Source organism: Alosa sapidissima, chromosome 20 (genome assembly GCF_018492685.1).
Source record: "Alosa sapidissima isolate fAloSap1 chromosome 20, fAloSap1.pri, whole genome shotgun sequence".
Lineage (NCBI taxonomy): Eukaryota > Metazoa > Chordata > Actinopteri > Clupeiformes > Clupeidae > Alosa > Alosa sapidissima.
The window spans coordinates 30,569,985-30,584,943 of NC_055976.1; the positions used below are offsets into that span (position 1 = coordinate 30,569,985).

General features: G+C 45.0%; 1 protein-coding gene across 1 annotated transcript in view; it reads left to right on the plus strand.

Annotated features, from left to right (window-relative positions):
• Positions 1-9,760, plus strand: part of LOC121694572 (aryl hydrocarbon receptor nuclear translocator-like protein 1) — a 21,845-nt gene extending 12,085 nt beyond the window's left edge. The window contains exons 13-19 of the mRNA XM_042074774.1: positions 255-361; positions 1,121-1,271; positions 4,108-4,196; positions 5,190-5,292; positions 5,496-5,592; positions 6,221-6,314; positions 9,125-9,760. Coding sequence (XP_041930708.1) covers positions 255-361; positions 1,121-1,271; positions 4,108-4,196; positions 5,190-5,292; positions 5,496-5,592; positions 6,221-6,314; positions 9,125-9,282 — 799 coding nt within the window. The 3' untranslated portion in view covers positions 9,283-9,760. The remainder of the gene's footprint in view (positions 1-254; positions 362-1,120; positions 1,272-4,107; positions 4,197-5,189; positions 5,293-5,495; positions 5,593-6,220; positions 6,315-9,124) is intronic.
• The last annotated feature ends 5,199 nt before the right edge of the window (positions 9,761-14,959 follow it).

Genomic DNA, 14,959 nt, shown 5'->3' on the forward strand with positions numbered 1-14,959 from the left:
TGTGTGTGTATGTCTCTGTGTGTGTGTGTCTCCTCAACATGGCTCAATGGCTCTCCTTGATCTGTGTGTGTGTGTGTGTGTGTCTCTGTGCGTATGTCTCTCTGTGTGTGTGTGTGTGTGTGTGTGTCTCTGTGCGTATGTCTCGGTGTGTGTGTGTGTATGTGCGTATGTCTCCACGTGTGTGTGTGTCTCTGTGCGTATGTCTCTATGTGTGTGTGTGTGTGTCTCTGTGCATATGTGTGTGTGTGTCTCAGGGCCACGGCCATCCTGGCGTACCTTCCTCAGGAGCTGCTGGGCACGTCCTTCTACGAGTATTTCCACCAGGACGACATCCCACACCTGGCCGAGTGCCACCGGCAAGGTAGTCACTCTAGTGTCACCTGAACTCTCTCTAGTGTCACCTGAACTCTCTAGTGTCACCTGAACTCTCTCTAGTGTCACCTGAACTGTCACCTGAACTCTCTAGTGTCACCTGAACTCTCTCTAGTGTCACCTGAACTGTCACCTGAACTCTCTACTGTCACCTGAACTCTCTCTAGTGTCACCTGAACTCTCTAGTGTCACCTGAACTCTCTAGTGTCACCTGAACTGTCACCTGAACTCTCTAGTGTCACCTGAACTCTCTCTAGTGTCACCTGAACTCTCTAGTGTCACCTGAACTGTCACCTGAACTCTCTAGTGTCACCTGAACTCTCTCTAGTGTCACCTGAACTCTCTCTAGTGTCACCTGAACTCTCTAGTGTCACCTGAACTGTCACCTGAACTCTCTAGTGTCACCTGAACTCTCTAGTGTCACCTGAACTGTCACCTGAACTCTCTAGTGTCACCTGAACTCTCTCTAGTGTCACCTGAACTGTCACCTGAACTCTCTCTAGTGTCACCTGAACTCTCTCTAGTGTCACCTGAACTGTCACCTGAACTCTCTAGTGTCACCTGAACGCTTGGTGCTCAGGGTGCTTTCTACAGTCTCACTGAACTGGGACTATCTTGGCATGCTCCGATGACCCTCAGTAGCCATAAAGTAGCCAATCATGCTACATCTGCTAGTCTGGCTGTGTGTAGCTCCACTCACACTCTCTCTCTCTCTCTTTCTCTCTCTGTGTGTGTGTGTGTGTCTCAGTGCTGCAGATGAGGGAAAAGATCAACTCCAACTGCTACAAGTTTAAGATCAAAGACGGCTCCTTCATCACACTGCGCAGTCGCTGGTTCAGCTTCATGAACCCCTGGACCAAAGAGGTGGAATACATCGTCTCCACCAACACTGTCGTCTCGTAAGTCACACACACACACACACACACACACACACACGACCAAAGAGGTGGAATACATCGTCTCCACCAACACTGTCGTCTCGTAAGTCTCACACACACACACACACAGGACCAAAGAGGTGGAATACATCGTCTCCACCAACACTGTCGTCTCGTAAGTCACATTACATTACATTACATTACATTACATTTGGCTGACGCTTTTTAACCAAAGCGACTAACAACATGGTAAACAGTAAGTTTTTAGAACAATTCTCACAATTTTAGGACAGTTTAAAAAAAACATTAGAGTACAGTAAGAATAAGTGCGTCGGTGAGTGCTGTTTTTAACAGTTACTTGTCAGTTTAAAACGGCTGGTGAGTGCTAGGATCAGTAAGACTTGTTGTAAGTGTTGCTATGAGAGTAGATGTTCTCTAAAGAGCTGGGTCTTCAGGAGTTTTTTGAAAGTGGAAAAGGATGTCCCTGCCCTTGTAGGAACTGGCAGTGTGTTCCACCAACGAGGAACAACAGATGAGAAAAGTTTGGATTGGCTTGAGCGTACCGGTGGTAGAGCTAGACGTCGTTCGTCAGAGGAGCGCAGCGGTCTGGAGGTAGTGTAAGTCTGTATGAGGGCATTCAAGTAGGTGGGAGCAGAACCGGAGACTACTTTGTAGGCAAGCGTTAGAGACTTGAATTTGATGCGGGCCGCCATAGGTAGCCAGTGTAGCTGGATGAGCAGCGGGGTAGCATGTGCCCTTTTGGGTTGGTTGTAGACCAGGCGCGCCGCCGCGTTCTGGATCATCTGAAGTGGTTTCACTGCGCAGGCTGGGAGACCTGTCAGGAGGGCATTGCAGTAGTCGAGTCGTGAGATGACTATTGCCTGAACCAGAAGTTGGGTAGCATCTTGAGTCAAGTAAGTCCTGATTTTCCGTATGTTGTAGAGTGCAAAACGGCATGACCGGGCGACTGAGGCAACATGATCTGAGAAGTTTAGTTGGTTGTCAAGAACAACTCCTAGATTTCTTGCAGTCCTGGTCGGTGAAACAGACAGGGAGTCAAATTTGATGTTGATGTCGTGGTGTATGGTAGGTTTAGCTGGGATGACCAGCAGTTCAGTCTTTGAGAGGTTCAGCTGGAGGTGGTGTGCCTTCATCCATGTAGCTATGTCTGAAAGGCAATCCGAGATCCGTGCTGAAACCAGGGGGTCGTCAGGTGGAAAGGACAGATAGAGCTGTGTGTCGTCTGCATAGCAGTGGTATGAGAAGCCGTGCGAACGGATAATCTGTCCCAAGGAGGTGGTGTAGATAGCAAAGAGGAGGGGGCCCAGCACTGAGCCCTGGGGGACCCCTGTGGTGAGATGGTGAGGTGCGGATAGCTGACCAAGCCATGATACGTTAAACGAGCGTCCTGTGAGGTAGGATTCAAACCAGGAGAGAGCAGAACCGGAGATTCCCATGTCAGCGAGTATAGAGAGAAGGATACGGTGATTAACCGTGTCAAAGGCAGCCGATAAGTCAAGCAGAATGAGTACTGATGACCGAGCGGTCGCCCTGGCTTCTTTTAAGGCTTCTGTTACAGACAGCAGAGCCGTTTCGGTAGAGTGGCCGCTTTTGAACCCAGACTGATTTGGATCCAGAAGGTTGTTCTGTGAAAGGAAGTCAGAGACCTGTTTGGAGACTGCTCGTTCAATGCCTTTGGATAGGAAAGGCAGTAGTGAGACAGGGCGGTAGTTCTCGACTTGAGCAGGGTTGAGAGAAGCTTTCTTAAGTAACGGTGTTACCCGGGCCATTTTGAACGCTGTTGGAAATGTGCCGGAGGTTAGCGAGGCATTGATCACATGTGTGATAGCTGGAGCGATGGTCGGGCTGATGGACTGAAGTAGGCTCGTAGGTATAGGGTCCAGCGAGCATGTGGTAGGACGGCTGCATGTCAGGAGTCTGGACACTTCACTCTCGGAGAGAGGCATGAATGCTGAAAAAGATGTTCCAGCAGTCCCTAGAGGTTGTAGGAGTGCGGTATCTGAGTCAGATGCGTTGAGTGGGCATGTAGAGAATTGACTGCTGATTGCCGCCACTTTGTTTGTAAAAAATGAGGCGAGGGTATCTGCAGTAAGGCTGGATGGAGGAGGCAGCTGAGGGTTGAGTAGCGATTTGAAGGTTGAGAAAAGTTTTCGAGTGTCTGTAGCGCTGTTGATTTTGTCATTGTAGAAAGCAGTCTTAGCAGCAGTGATGCTGGCTGAGAAGGAGGTCAGGAGTGTCTGACATATACAGTCACACACACACACACACACACAGGACCAAAGAGGTGGAATACATCGTCTCCACCAACACTGTCGTCTCGTAAGTCACACACACACACACACACAGGACCAAAGAGGTGGAATACATCGTCTCCACCAACACTGTCGTCTCGTAAGTCACACACACACACACACACACAAGATCAAATAGATGGAGTCACATTGTCTCCATGAACAACGTTGCCTCGTAAGTCTCTCTCACACATACACACACACACACGATCCGACCCACTTGTACCACACAGCAGCTGCTGTCTGCAGGGTCCTGTATTGGGCAGCCGTGGCCTACTGGTTTAGCGCTTCGGACCTGTAACCCCTCACTGCTCCCCGAGCGCCGCTGTTGATGCAGGCAGCTCACTGCGCCGGGATTAGTGTGTGCTTCACCTCACTGTGTGTTCACTGTGTGCTGAGTGTGTTTCACTAAGTCACGGATTGGGATAAATGCAGAGACCAAATTTCCCTCACGGGATCAAAAGAGTATATATACTATACTTATACTTATGTAGTTTGTGTGCTTTCAGCTTTTTAACCGTGTGTGTGTGTGTGTGTGTGTGCAGGGTGAGCATGGCGGAGGGAGGGGACCCCAGCTACCCCCAGCTATCAGCCTCACCGCAGAGCATGGACAGCATGCTGACAGCAGGAGACGGTGAGTCAGCACACACACACACACATATATACACACACACTACAGACACACATACACACACACACACCGTACACACATATACACACACATATTATACACACACACACACACATACATACACACACACACACACACACTACATACATATACACACACACACATATACACACACATACACACACAACACACATACAGTATACACATTACACAGTCCATACCTATACACATTATACACACACACACTCCATACATATACATATTGCACACACTCCATACATACATACATTAACATCTATGTGGGTGGGGTATGTGGTGGCAGGGTGGTGGGTGAAGAACCATGACTGTGTGTATCTATGTATTTCATGTCTGTGAGGCTTGTATGGTATGGTATGTGAAAACAAATTTCCTATGTAAGGACACATAAACTAACTAACTAACTAACTAACTACACATTACATACACAAACACACACACACACTCCATACATATACACATTACACACACTACATACACATACAAAGCACACACACGCATATAGTACACACACACACAGTATTATATTGTTGTTATTTGTATGTTGCTTTGGACAAAAGCGTCTGCCAAATTCCATAACCATAACATCACAATGCAGACAATGTAGTACCAAGCTTGTTTAAATTGTGTGGTGTGTATGTGTGTGTTGTGTGTGTGTGTGTTGTGTGGTGTGTGTGTGTGTGGTGTGGTGTGTGTGTGTGTGGTGTGTGTGTTGTGTGTGTGTGTGGTGTGTGTGTATTGTGTGTGTGTGTGGTGTGTGTGTGTGTGGTGTGTGTGGTGTGTATTGTGTGGTGTGTGTATTGTGTGTGTGTATTGTGTGTGTGTGGTGTGTGTGTGTGTGTGGTGTGTGTGTGTGTGTGTGTGTGTGTGTGTGTGTATTGTGTGGTGTGTGTATTGTGTGGTGTGTGTGTGTGTGTATTGTGTGTGTGGTGTGTGTGTGTGTGTGTGTGTGTGGAGCAGGGAAGCGGGGGCTGCAGACGGTGCCAGGTATCCCCGGTGGCACGCGTGCAGGAGCGGGCAAGATCGGCCGCATGATCGCCGAGGAGGTCATGGAGATCCAGAGGTGAGACTCGTGCTGCACGGTGACCATGGACCATGGCATATGATGTCATGGCACACTGGGTGGATTTGTGATGATGTCATGGCTGACGGGGTGGATTCGTGATGATGTCATGGCACACAGGGTGGATTTGTGATGATGTCATGGCTGACGGGGTGGATTTGTGATGATGTCATGGCTGATGGTCATGTGTGTGTTGTTTTCAGGATCCGAGGCTCCTCCCCCTCCAGCTGTGGGTCCAGCCCCCTAAACATGACCAACAGCACACCACCCCCCGACACATCCTCACCTGGGGGGAAGAAGGTAAACACACACTCACACAAACACCGCCCCCCGACACATCCTCACCTGGGGGGAAGAAGGTACACACACACTCACACAAACACCGCCCCCCGACACATCCTCACCTGGGGGGAAGAAGGTACACACACACTCACACAAACACCGCCCCCCGACACATCCTCACCTGGGGGGAAGAAGGTACACACACACACACACAAACACCGCCCCCCGACACATCCTCACCTGGGGGGAAGAAGGTACACACACACACACTGCCCCACCGACACACACACACACAAACACTACCTCACCTGGGGGGGAAGTAGGTACACACACACACTGCTCAACAAGCTCCATAGCTCAGGGTTCTCAGGTGGTATTAGGGCGCCCCTGTTCCTGCTCACCCTGAGAGGAAGAGAGGAGCTCCCTTTAATGCTCACACCCTGAGAGGAAGAGAGGAGCTCCCTTTAATGCTCACACCCTGAGAGGAAGAGAGGAGCTCCCTTTAATGCTCACACCCTGAGAGGAAGAGAGGAGTTCCCTTTAATGCTCACACCCTGAGAGGAAGAGAGGAGCTCCCTTTAATGCTCACACCCTGAGAGGAAGAGAGGAGTTTCCTTTAATGTTTGTTTTGGTTTTTTCTCCACAGATCCAGAATGGCGGCTCTCCTGACATCCAGTCTGCCGGTCTCTCTTCAGGGCCAGACTCCATAGGATACCCCTACTCCAACAACTCCCTACTGAGTACGACACACACACACACACACACACACACTCTATAGGATACCCCTACTCCAACAACTCCCTACTGAGTACGACACACACACACACACACTCTATAGGATACCCCTACTCCAACAACTCCCTACTGAGTACGACACACACACACACACACACACACACACTCTATAGGATACCCCTACAACAACTCCCTACTGAGTACGACACACACACACACACACACACTCTATAGGATACCCCTACTCCAACAACTCCCTACTGAGTACGACACACACACACACACACACACACACATTCTATAGGATGCCCCTACTCCAACAACTCCCTACTGAGTACGACACACACACACACACACACACTCTATAGGATACCCCTACTCCAACAACTCCCTACTGAGTACGACACACACACACACACACTCTATAGGATACCCCTACTCCAACAACTCCCTACTGAGTACGACACACACACACACACACTCTATAGGATACCCCTACTCCAACAACTCTCTACTGAGTACGACACACACACACACTCCATAGGATACCCCTACTCCAACAACTCTCTACTGAGTACGACACACACACACACACACACACACTCTATAGGATACCCCTACTCCAACAACTCTCTACTGAGTACGACACACACACACACACACACACACTCTATAGGATACCCCTACTCCAACAACTCTCTACTGAGTACGACACACACACACACACACACTCTATAGGATACCCCTACTCCAACAACTCTCTACTGAGTACGACACACACACACACACACTCTATAGGATACCCCTACTCCAACAACTCCCTACTGAGTACGACACACACACACACACACACACACACACACTCTATAGGATACCCCTACTCCAACAACTCTCTACTGAGTACGACACACACACACACACACTCTATAGGATACCCCTACTCCAACAACTCTCTACTGAGTACGACACACACACACACACACTCTATAGGATACCCCTACTCCAACAACTCCCTACTGAGTACGACACACACACACACACACACACACACACACACACACACACTCTATAGGATACCCCTACTCCAACAACTCTCTACTGAGTACGACACACACACACACACACACACTCTATAGGATACCCCTAAACATTACAAACATTCAAACACTTTTTTTAGGTGAAATAATGTGTAATCAGTAGCATATATGTAGCTCTTCTGACTTATAGGCCTACTTGTTACATTTGACATTCCCACCATTTAAATGAGATGATCGTGACCTCTAGATTTTCTTTAGCAGTGGGGGCAGGCCAGTCATAATAGCCTAATAACAAAAACACGGGGGTCCGGGGGGGATTTTTTATCTTTTCTGGTTGCTAATCACACTATTTTAACATGTTTTGAGAGGGACAGGCCCATCTTTTTTCTGACGCACCTCACGTTACCCCATGCATTAAACCAAATGTCACTGCTTGAATAAATGAAAAACATAGCCTACTGAACATGGGCATCGTCATAGTTCACGATGACAATGAAAACGTTTAACCTACTTGGTTTCTGACAGAAATAACGTTTTGTGCCAACATATTGTAGAAACACAACCAAGGCCGGCCTTTTTGGTGAACGGAGGTGCAAATCATCTCCTTTAGGCTACTTTCTTTGGTTATTATATACCGGTAGTCTACGATTCACTTTAACCACAAAACGTTTTGCTGTCGCCACATTTACAAATATGCAATTTACCTTCGTTAGGCTATCAGTGATACTTTTTGCTTCGAATCACAATTGAGTGCGCATTTAATGTAACATGCCACGATTTCCAAAAGGCCTTTAGACAGGCTCATTTCTGACTTCACTAGACTATTATTGCATTTGTTTATGTTGTAAGACGTGAAGAAATGAAGGACAGCCTAGCCTAGGCTACGCACAAATTCATCATTCACTAAATGGACACAGAGAGACTCCACATTTTTTTCTTTCGCTATCGTTGCGAAAAAAATAGCCAGGCTACTATATAGAAATACTTTGAAATTCCATTTCAGTCGGATCTGCTCCACCTTTTCACCAAGTTTTGCAGAAATTGTGCCCGTGGTTTTTTGCGATATCGTTGACAGAAACTATTTGTGTGGTGCAACCTGTTAAATATTAGTAGTTCATAAACTCCAACGTAGTGTCAATTTAGGTTGAAACTAAACTAAGATGGAACTTACGTTCAACTTGCGTACAAATGTAATGAATTGTAATGTAGTCTATCTTGTGCAATGGGCTGAGGGGCAGTGGCTGCAGGACTAAAGCGAGCGAGAGATGCAACAGTGGAGAACAGCTCATGCGCTTGCTAGAGATTACATTTTTTTAAAGGGCCACGGGCCGCCAATTGAAGAGCCCTGCTCTATAGCAGTGTTTCGGGACCCAAAAGTGGGTACGACACACACACACACACACTCTATAGGATACCCCTACTCCAACAACTCCCTACTGAGTACGACACACACACACACACACTCTATAGGATACCCCTACTCCAACAACTCCCTACTGAGTACGACACACACACACACACACACACTCTATAGGATGCAGGTGGTGGTCTGTAACGGTGGTGATGATGATGATGATGGTCTGTAACGGTGATGGTGATGGTGGTGATGATGATGATGATGGTCTGTAACGGTGGTGATGATGATGATGATGGTCTGTAACGGTGATGGTGATGGTCTGTAACGGTGGTGATGATGATGATGGTCTGTAACGGTGGTGATGATGATGATGATGATGATGATGGTCTGTAACTGAGCTGCTGTGTTGCCCCGTGTCCAGGTGACAGCTCTCACGTGGGCATTGACCTGATGGACGAGCCGGGGTCCAGCAGCCCCAGCAACGACGAAGCGGCCATGGCGGTCATCATGAGCCTGCTGGAAGCAGACGCAGGACTCGGAGGACCAGTGGACTTCAGCGACCTGCCCTGGCCGCTCTAAACACACACACGCACACACGGTGCTGAACACTGCATTGCTGTGCTGTATTGGACACGGACCTGAGAAGCAGTCAAGTCAGAAGAACCAGAGACAACTGAAGAATCTGACTGAAGCATCACCTCTCCCCTTTACACACACTAAAACACATGCACAATAAAACATATTCACATAAACACACACACACACACATTCACAGCAGAGGACACTTCTCCACACACACGCTAGAGTCAACAGGAAGAGGACCTTCTCTGTAGAGGTGACGGATAGCCTCTCAGCACCTTGTCCCTGGGCCATTGGTGTTTCTAGAGTAACATAGAGGCTGCAGGAACGCTATGTATGTGTGTGTGTGTGTGTGCCTATGGGACCTGATTTCCTGACTCTTGAAATGTCTCCTGTTTCTTGCTGTGGATGGTAATAAAAATGTATTGTATGGACATTAGCATATTTTTTAAATAAAAAATATTTTTTTCTCTTGGAATGACATTGTGTTGAAGTGAAGAAGACACACAGAAGAGTACACACACACACACACACACAATCAGAACGACAATGTCTGAATGGGAATGGCTTACACACCTGGACACATGGAACACACACACACACAAACACACACAATCAGAACGACAATGGAACACACACACACACACACACAATCAGAACAACAATGCAACACACACACAATCAGAACGACAATGTCTGAATGGTAATGGCTTACACACCTGGACACATGAAACACACACACACACCTCAAGCCTAAAAGCAGCTAGATATTCTCGCTCATATTTGAATGTGAAAGGTTTTATTTCCAAGTCACATGAGCTGTACTGTTTATATGAAGAGCTCTTTCCCAAATCACTAAATCCATGTTATTTAATGCTATACATCCATGTTATTTAATTGTACATTTCCAAATCACTATACATCCATGTTATTTAATTGTACATTTCAGGTAATATCAATAAGGGTCAGTACTCCAGGGTGAAGGAGCGAGATCTTGGCTTACAGAGGCTGGGTACAGCAATCCCAGGCTAAGTGAGTTTCAGGTCAAATGCATACTACATTTCATACTAAATTCAGGTCAAATGCATACTAAATTTGGGGTCATCCCTATGTTCCCTGGGTCCTATGTTCCCCGCTCGGGGTTAGGATTAGGGTTATGGTTAGGGTTTTAAAAAAGGGTCCTATGTTCCCCGGTCTCATACAAAGCGGGGAACATGGGTACGCTCCCCTACATTTCATACTAAATTCAGGTCAAATGCATATTGCGCTCACGTCTCCCCACCAGGTTCAAACTGATGGGCTCCCCTGACTTGCATTCTGCTCCTTCTACCTTTTAAAGCCCCCCAAAGAGATGTTTCACCTTTCAAAAAAATTAATTGAATCAGTTCTGCCGCACTCTGACCATAGCCATAGGAACCTGCTGCTGGAGTGCAGGAGCTCTTTAGTGCTGCTTTAACATACACATCTTCTTTAGTGCTGCTTTAACATACACATCTTCTTTAGTGCGGCTTTAACATACACATCTTCTTTAGTGCTGCTTTAACATACACATCTTCTTTAGTGCTGCTTTAACATACACATCTTCTTTAGTGCTGCTTTAACATTTGCACTTCTTTAGTGCTGCTTTAACATACACATCTTCTTTAGTGCGGCTTTAACATACACATCTTCTTTAGTGCTGCTTTAACATACACATCTTCTTTAGTGCTGCTTTAACATACACATCTTCTTTAGTGCTGCTTTAACATTTGCACTTCTTTAGTGCTGCTTTAACATACACATCTTCTTTAGTGCTGCTTTAACATACACATCTTCTTTAGTGCTGCTTTAACATTTGCACTTCTTTAGTGCTGCTTTAACATTTGCACTTCTTTAGTGCTGCTTTAACATACACATCTTCGTTAGTGCTGCTTTAACATTTGCACTTCTTTAGTGCTGCTTTAACATACACAACTTCTTTAGTGCTGCTTTAACATACACATCTTCTTTAGTGCTGCTTTAACATACACATCTTCTTTAGTGCTGCTTTAACATTTGCACTTCTTTAGTGCTGCTTTAACATACACAACTTCTTTAGTGCTGCTTTAACATACACATCTTCTTTAGTGCTGCTTTACAGTTTTTTTCAACTGCATACACACTAAATCTTTTCTTGTCACACAATTTTCTAAACATGTCTTCCAAACATCATAACCCCACACCAAATCTGCAAAACCGTACACTAATTCTCAATGTTTGACTCAGTTTTCAATTTACTAAAACACATTTTGCAAAACACCACACACAATTTTCTACCTAACACACAAAAATCTAACAGGAAGTAACTTGATTTTGTTTTTCAAACACAACCCATCAAAATGGCACACTAAATCACCAGTGCTTCACTCTCTCCCTTCACATGTATAAACACTCTTTACCTTACTGAACACCATCCAAACCTTGCCTTAGTATAGGTCTTTGAATAGATATATGCTCTATATAGGTATGGACCCTTTCAATCTGCTCCTAGAGGATTTCCGGTTGAAATATTCAGAACCAATACAGATACTTTGAAAGGAAAATTACAGTAATCGGACTTACAGTAATGTTCTACAAAAAGTTGACTTTATGTAAAATTTGTCTTTTTACTCTTTTTGTTTGTCCCCATGTTACAGTACCATTAGCTCAATACATTTTTCTGTGCCTCCAGAAATGCCTTAGGAACGCTTAGGATTGTTTGTTTCTGCAGTTGAGAGGGTCTATAGGCCTATGAATACATACTGAACACAACCCCCCCCCCTCCCACACACACACACACTTGTCTTTGGAAAAAGCAAAGCAATTTGATAGTATAGTCAGTCATTTCCGTCTTAGGCAAAATCAGTGTTTTCAAAACTCCGTGTACATCTGGGGGTCACTGTATTCTGCTTTGCTTTTTTCTTGTTAGCTGTAAAATACTGTATTCGCAACAGCAAATTATTTGTGAAAAATCACTATTTTTGGTTTCAATACTGCTTGCATTTTTACTGTGTATTTCAACTTCTCTTTGTTGATACCGTAACTTTCACTGTTGTATGGAAATACATATAGAAAGCATAAGACAGAAGAGCTTTAGGTTTTGAGCAACAGTGTGTACATGATGTATCCAAAATGTCATATTATGAAAAAAGTGTTTGTAATGTGAGGCGAATGTTTGGTTTAAAGATGTGTTTGCGACATTTTGATTGTTGTTTGTCATTTTGCTGGAGATTTGAGGCATTTTGCATTTTGTGTGAGCAGTTGTGGGTTTTGTGTGTGGAGTTTTGAAAAATAGACACAGAGTTTTGAAAACATGTGTAAACAGTTGTAAAAAACTGTAACATACAGAGGTCATAATTTTTGGTCCTTCTAAAGCTAGACCCCTAATTGAAGGAAAATTAGCCCACCTCTCCTCTTTTGTCAAGCCACATGCCAAAAATCTAGGTGTCATCCTTGATTCAGAGCTCTGTTTTAAAAGGCAGATTAGCTCTGTTATCAAGAGTAGCTTCCATCAGCTGAGAATTATTTCCCATCTCAAACCCTCTTTGTCTCCCAAGGACTTAGAAACAGTAATTCATGCATTTGTTACATCCCGGTTAGATTATTGCAACTCCCTCTATCTTGGTCTCCCCCAGTCCCAACTTTCTCGTCTGCAATTGGTACAGAATGCAGCTGCTAGGTTGCTTACTGGCACCAAGAAATACCAACACATCACCCCTGTACTGGCCTCCTTACACTGGCTCCCCATTAGCTTTAGGGTCCACTTCAAAGTCCTTCTGATTGTTTATAAGGCACTGCATGGGTTGGCTCCCTCATATATTTCAGACCTTCTCCATCCCCTCTCAGCATCCAGGTCCCTTAGATCTGCCGACAAGGGTCTTCTTTCTGTGGCCCGCACCCGCCTCATGCAAAGAGGCGATAGAGCTTTTGCGGTAGCAGCCCCACGTCTGTGGAATTGTCTGCCCCCAGATGTTAGACTGTCTCCCTCCATCACCACTTTTAAATCAAGACTAAAGACCCACCTTTACTCCTTGGCCTTCCCTGCTTCCTAGCTGTCCATCTCTTTCCTCTCTTCTTCATATTCAAGTGTCTTCTGTACTGTTGCTATTTATTTGTTTAGGGCTGTCTATTTGTCTATTGTATTTCTGTATTTGTCTTGCTTACTTTCTCTGTGCTTGCCTTTTATATTTTGCTTGTTCTGATTTGCTTTTATTTTCTATTTTTAGCCATATCCTCTGTACAGCACTTTGGTCAGTGGAAACTGTTTTAAATGTGCTCTATAAATTAAATTTACTTACTTACTTTACTTACACATCTTCTTTAGTGCTGCTTTAACATACACATCTTCTTTAGTGCTGCTTTAACATTTGCACCTCTCAGTGACTATGGGCTGGTTGTAGCCTAATCTATAAAGTCACTGAAAAGCAAGAAAGCAAGCAATACAATGGCAATTATAAATCGATCATGTTGCCATCAAAATATTAGCATCAGAACTCATGGTTCTAGAACAGTGATCTTCAACCGGGGGTCCGTGGAGGTACTGCAGGGGGTCCACTAAATTATTTCATCTGAAGCATTTTTTTTCCACTTGCAAAAATGTTAAACTTCCTAGCCACATTAACACAAACAGAATGTAGAAAAGATGCTTTCTATTGGTCTATAAACACAAACGAGCTCTGTGCCACTCACCAGGGTCAGGCCTCTTACTAGGTAGTGCTGTGCCATGAGACTGCATCATCCATACGTATATTACGTTTTTTGGCACTCAACGAGTTAATAGGTCGGCCATGAGATACTGCATCATCCATACTCAATCTTACTAGGTACAGTAGGCCATGAGATACTGCATCATCCATACTCAATCTTACTAGGTAGTGTAGGCCATGAGATACTGCATCATCCATACTCAATCTTACTAGGTCGGCCATGAGATATTGCATCATCCATACTCAATCTTACTAGGTACAGTAGGCCATGAGATACTGCATCATCCATACTCAATCTTACTAGGTACAGTAGGCCATGAGATACTGCATCCATACATACTAACCAAGCTTGCCCAATCTTACTAGGTAGGCCATGAGATACTGCATCATCCATACTCAATCTTAATAGGTCGGCCATGAGATACTGCATCATCCATACTCAATCTTACTAGGTCGGCCATGAGATACTGCATCATCCATACTCAATCTTACTAGGTACAGTAGGCCATGAGATACTGCATCATCCATACTCAATCTTACTAGGTACAGTAGGCCATGAGATACTGCATCATCCATACTCAATCTTACTAGGTAGGCCATGAGATATTGCATCCATACATACTAACCAAGCTTAGGTTTTGTTATCAATATTTGCATAATATCTGCAAAGTCTATGAATTGCAATGTTGGATGATACAAAAAGGCTAATACTTTAATTAATTTAAAGGGAAACTTGGCAGGATTTCCCCCTCTGCTGGAGAAATTGTGCATTATGCTATTTCAAACTGTGGGAAAAGGTAACGATAAAGCACATGGATTTGTTTACAAGCTAGCGAACGGTTAGCATAAATTTGGCAGAACTATGTGGATGTTACAAGGTAAGAAACACGATTTAAAACGAGTTTCTTGTTTCTCACTTCTCTTTCCGGGACGGTAAGTCTTAATGTTGCAAGGTTGGTTTTCCGCCTGGGGAC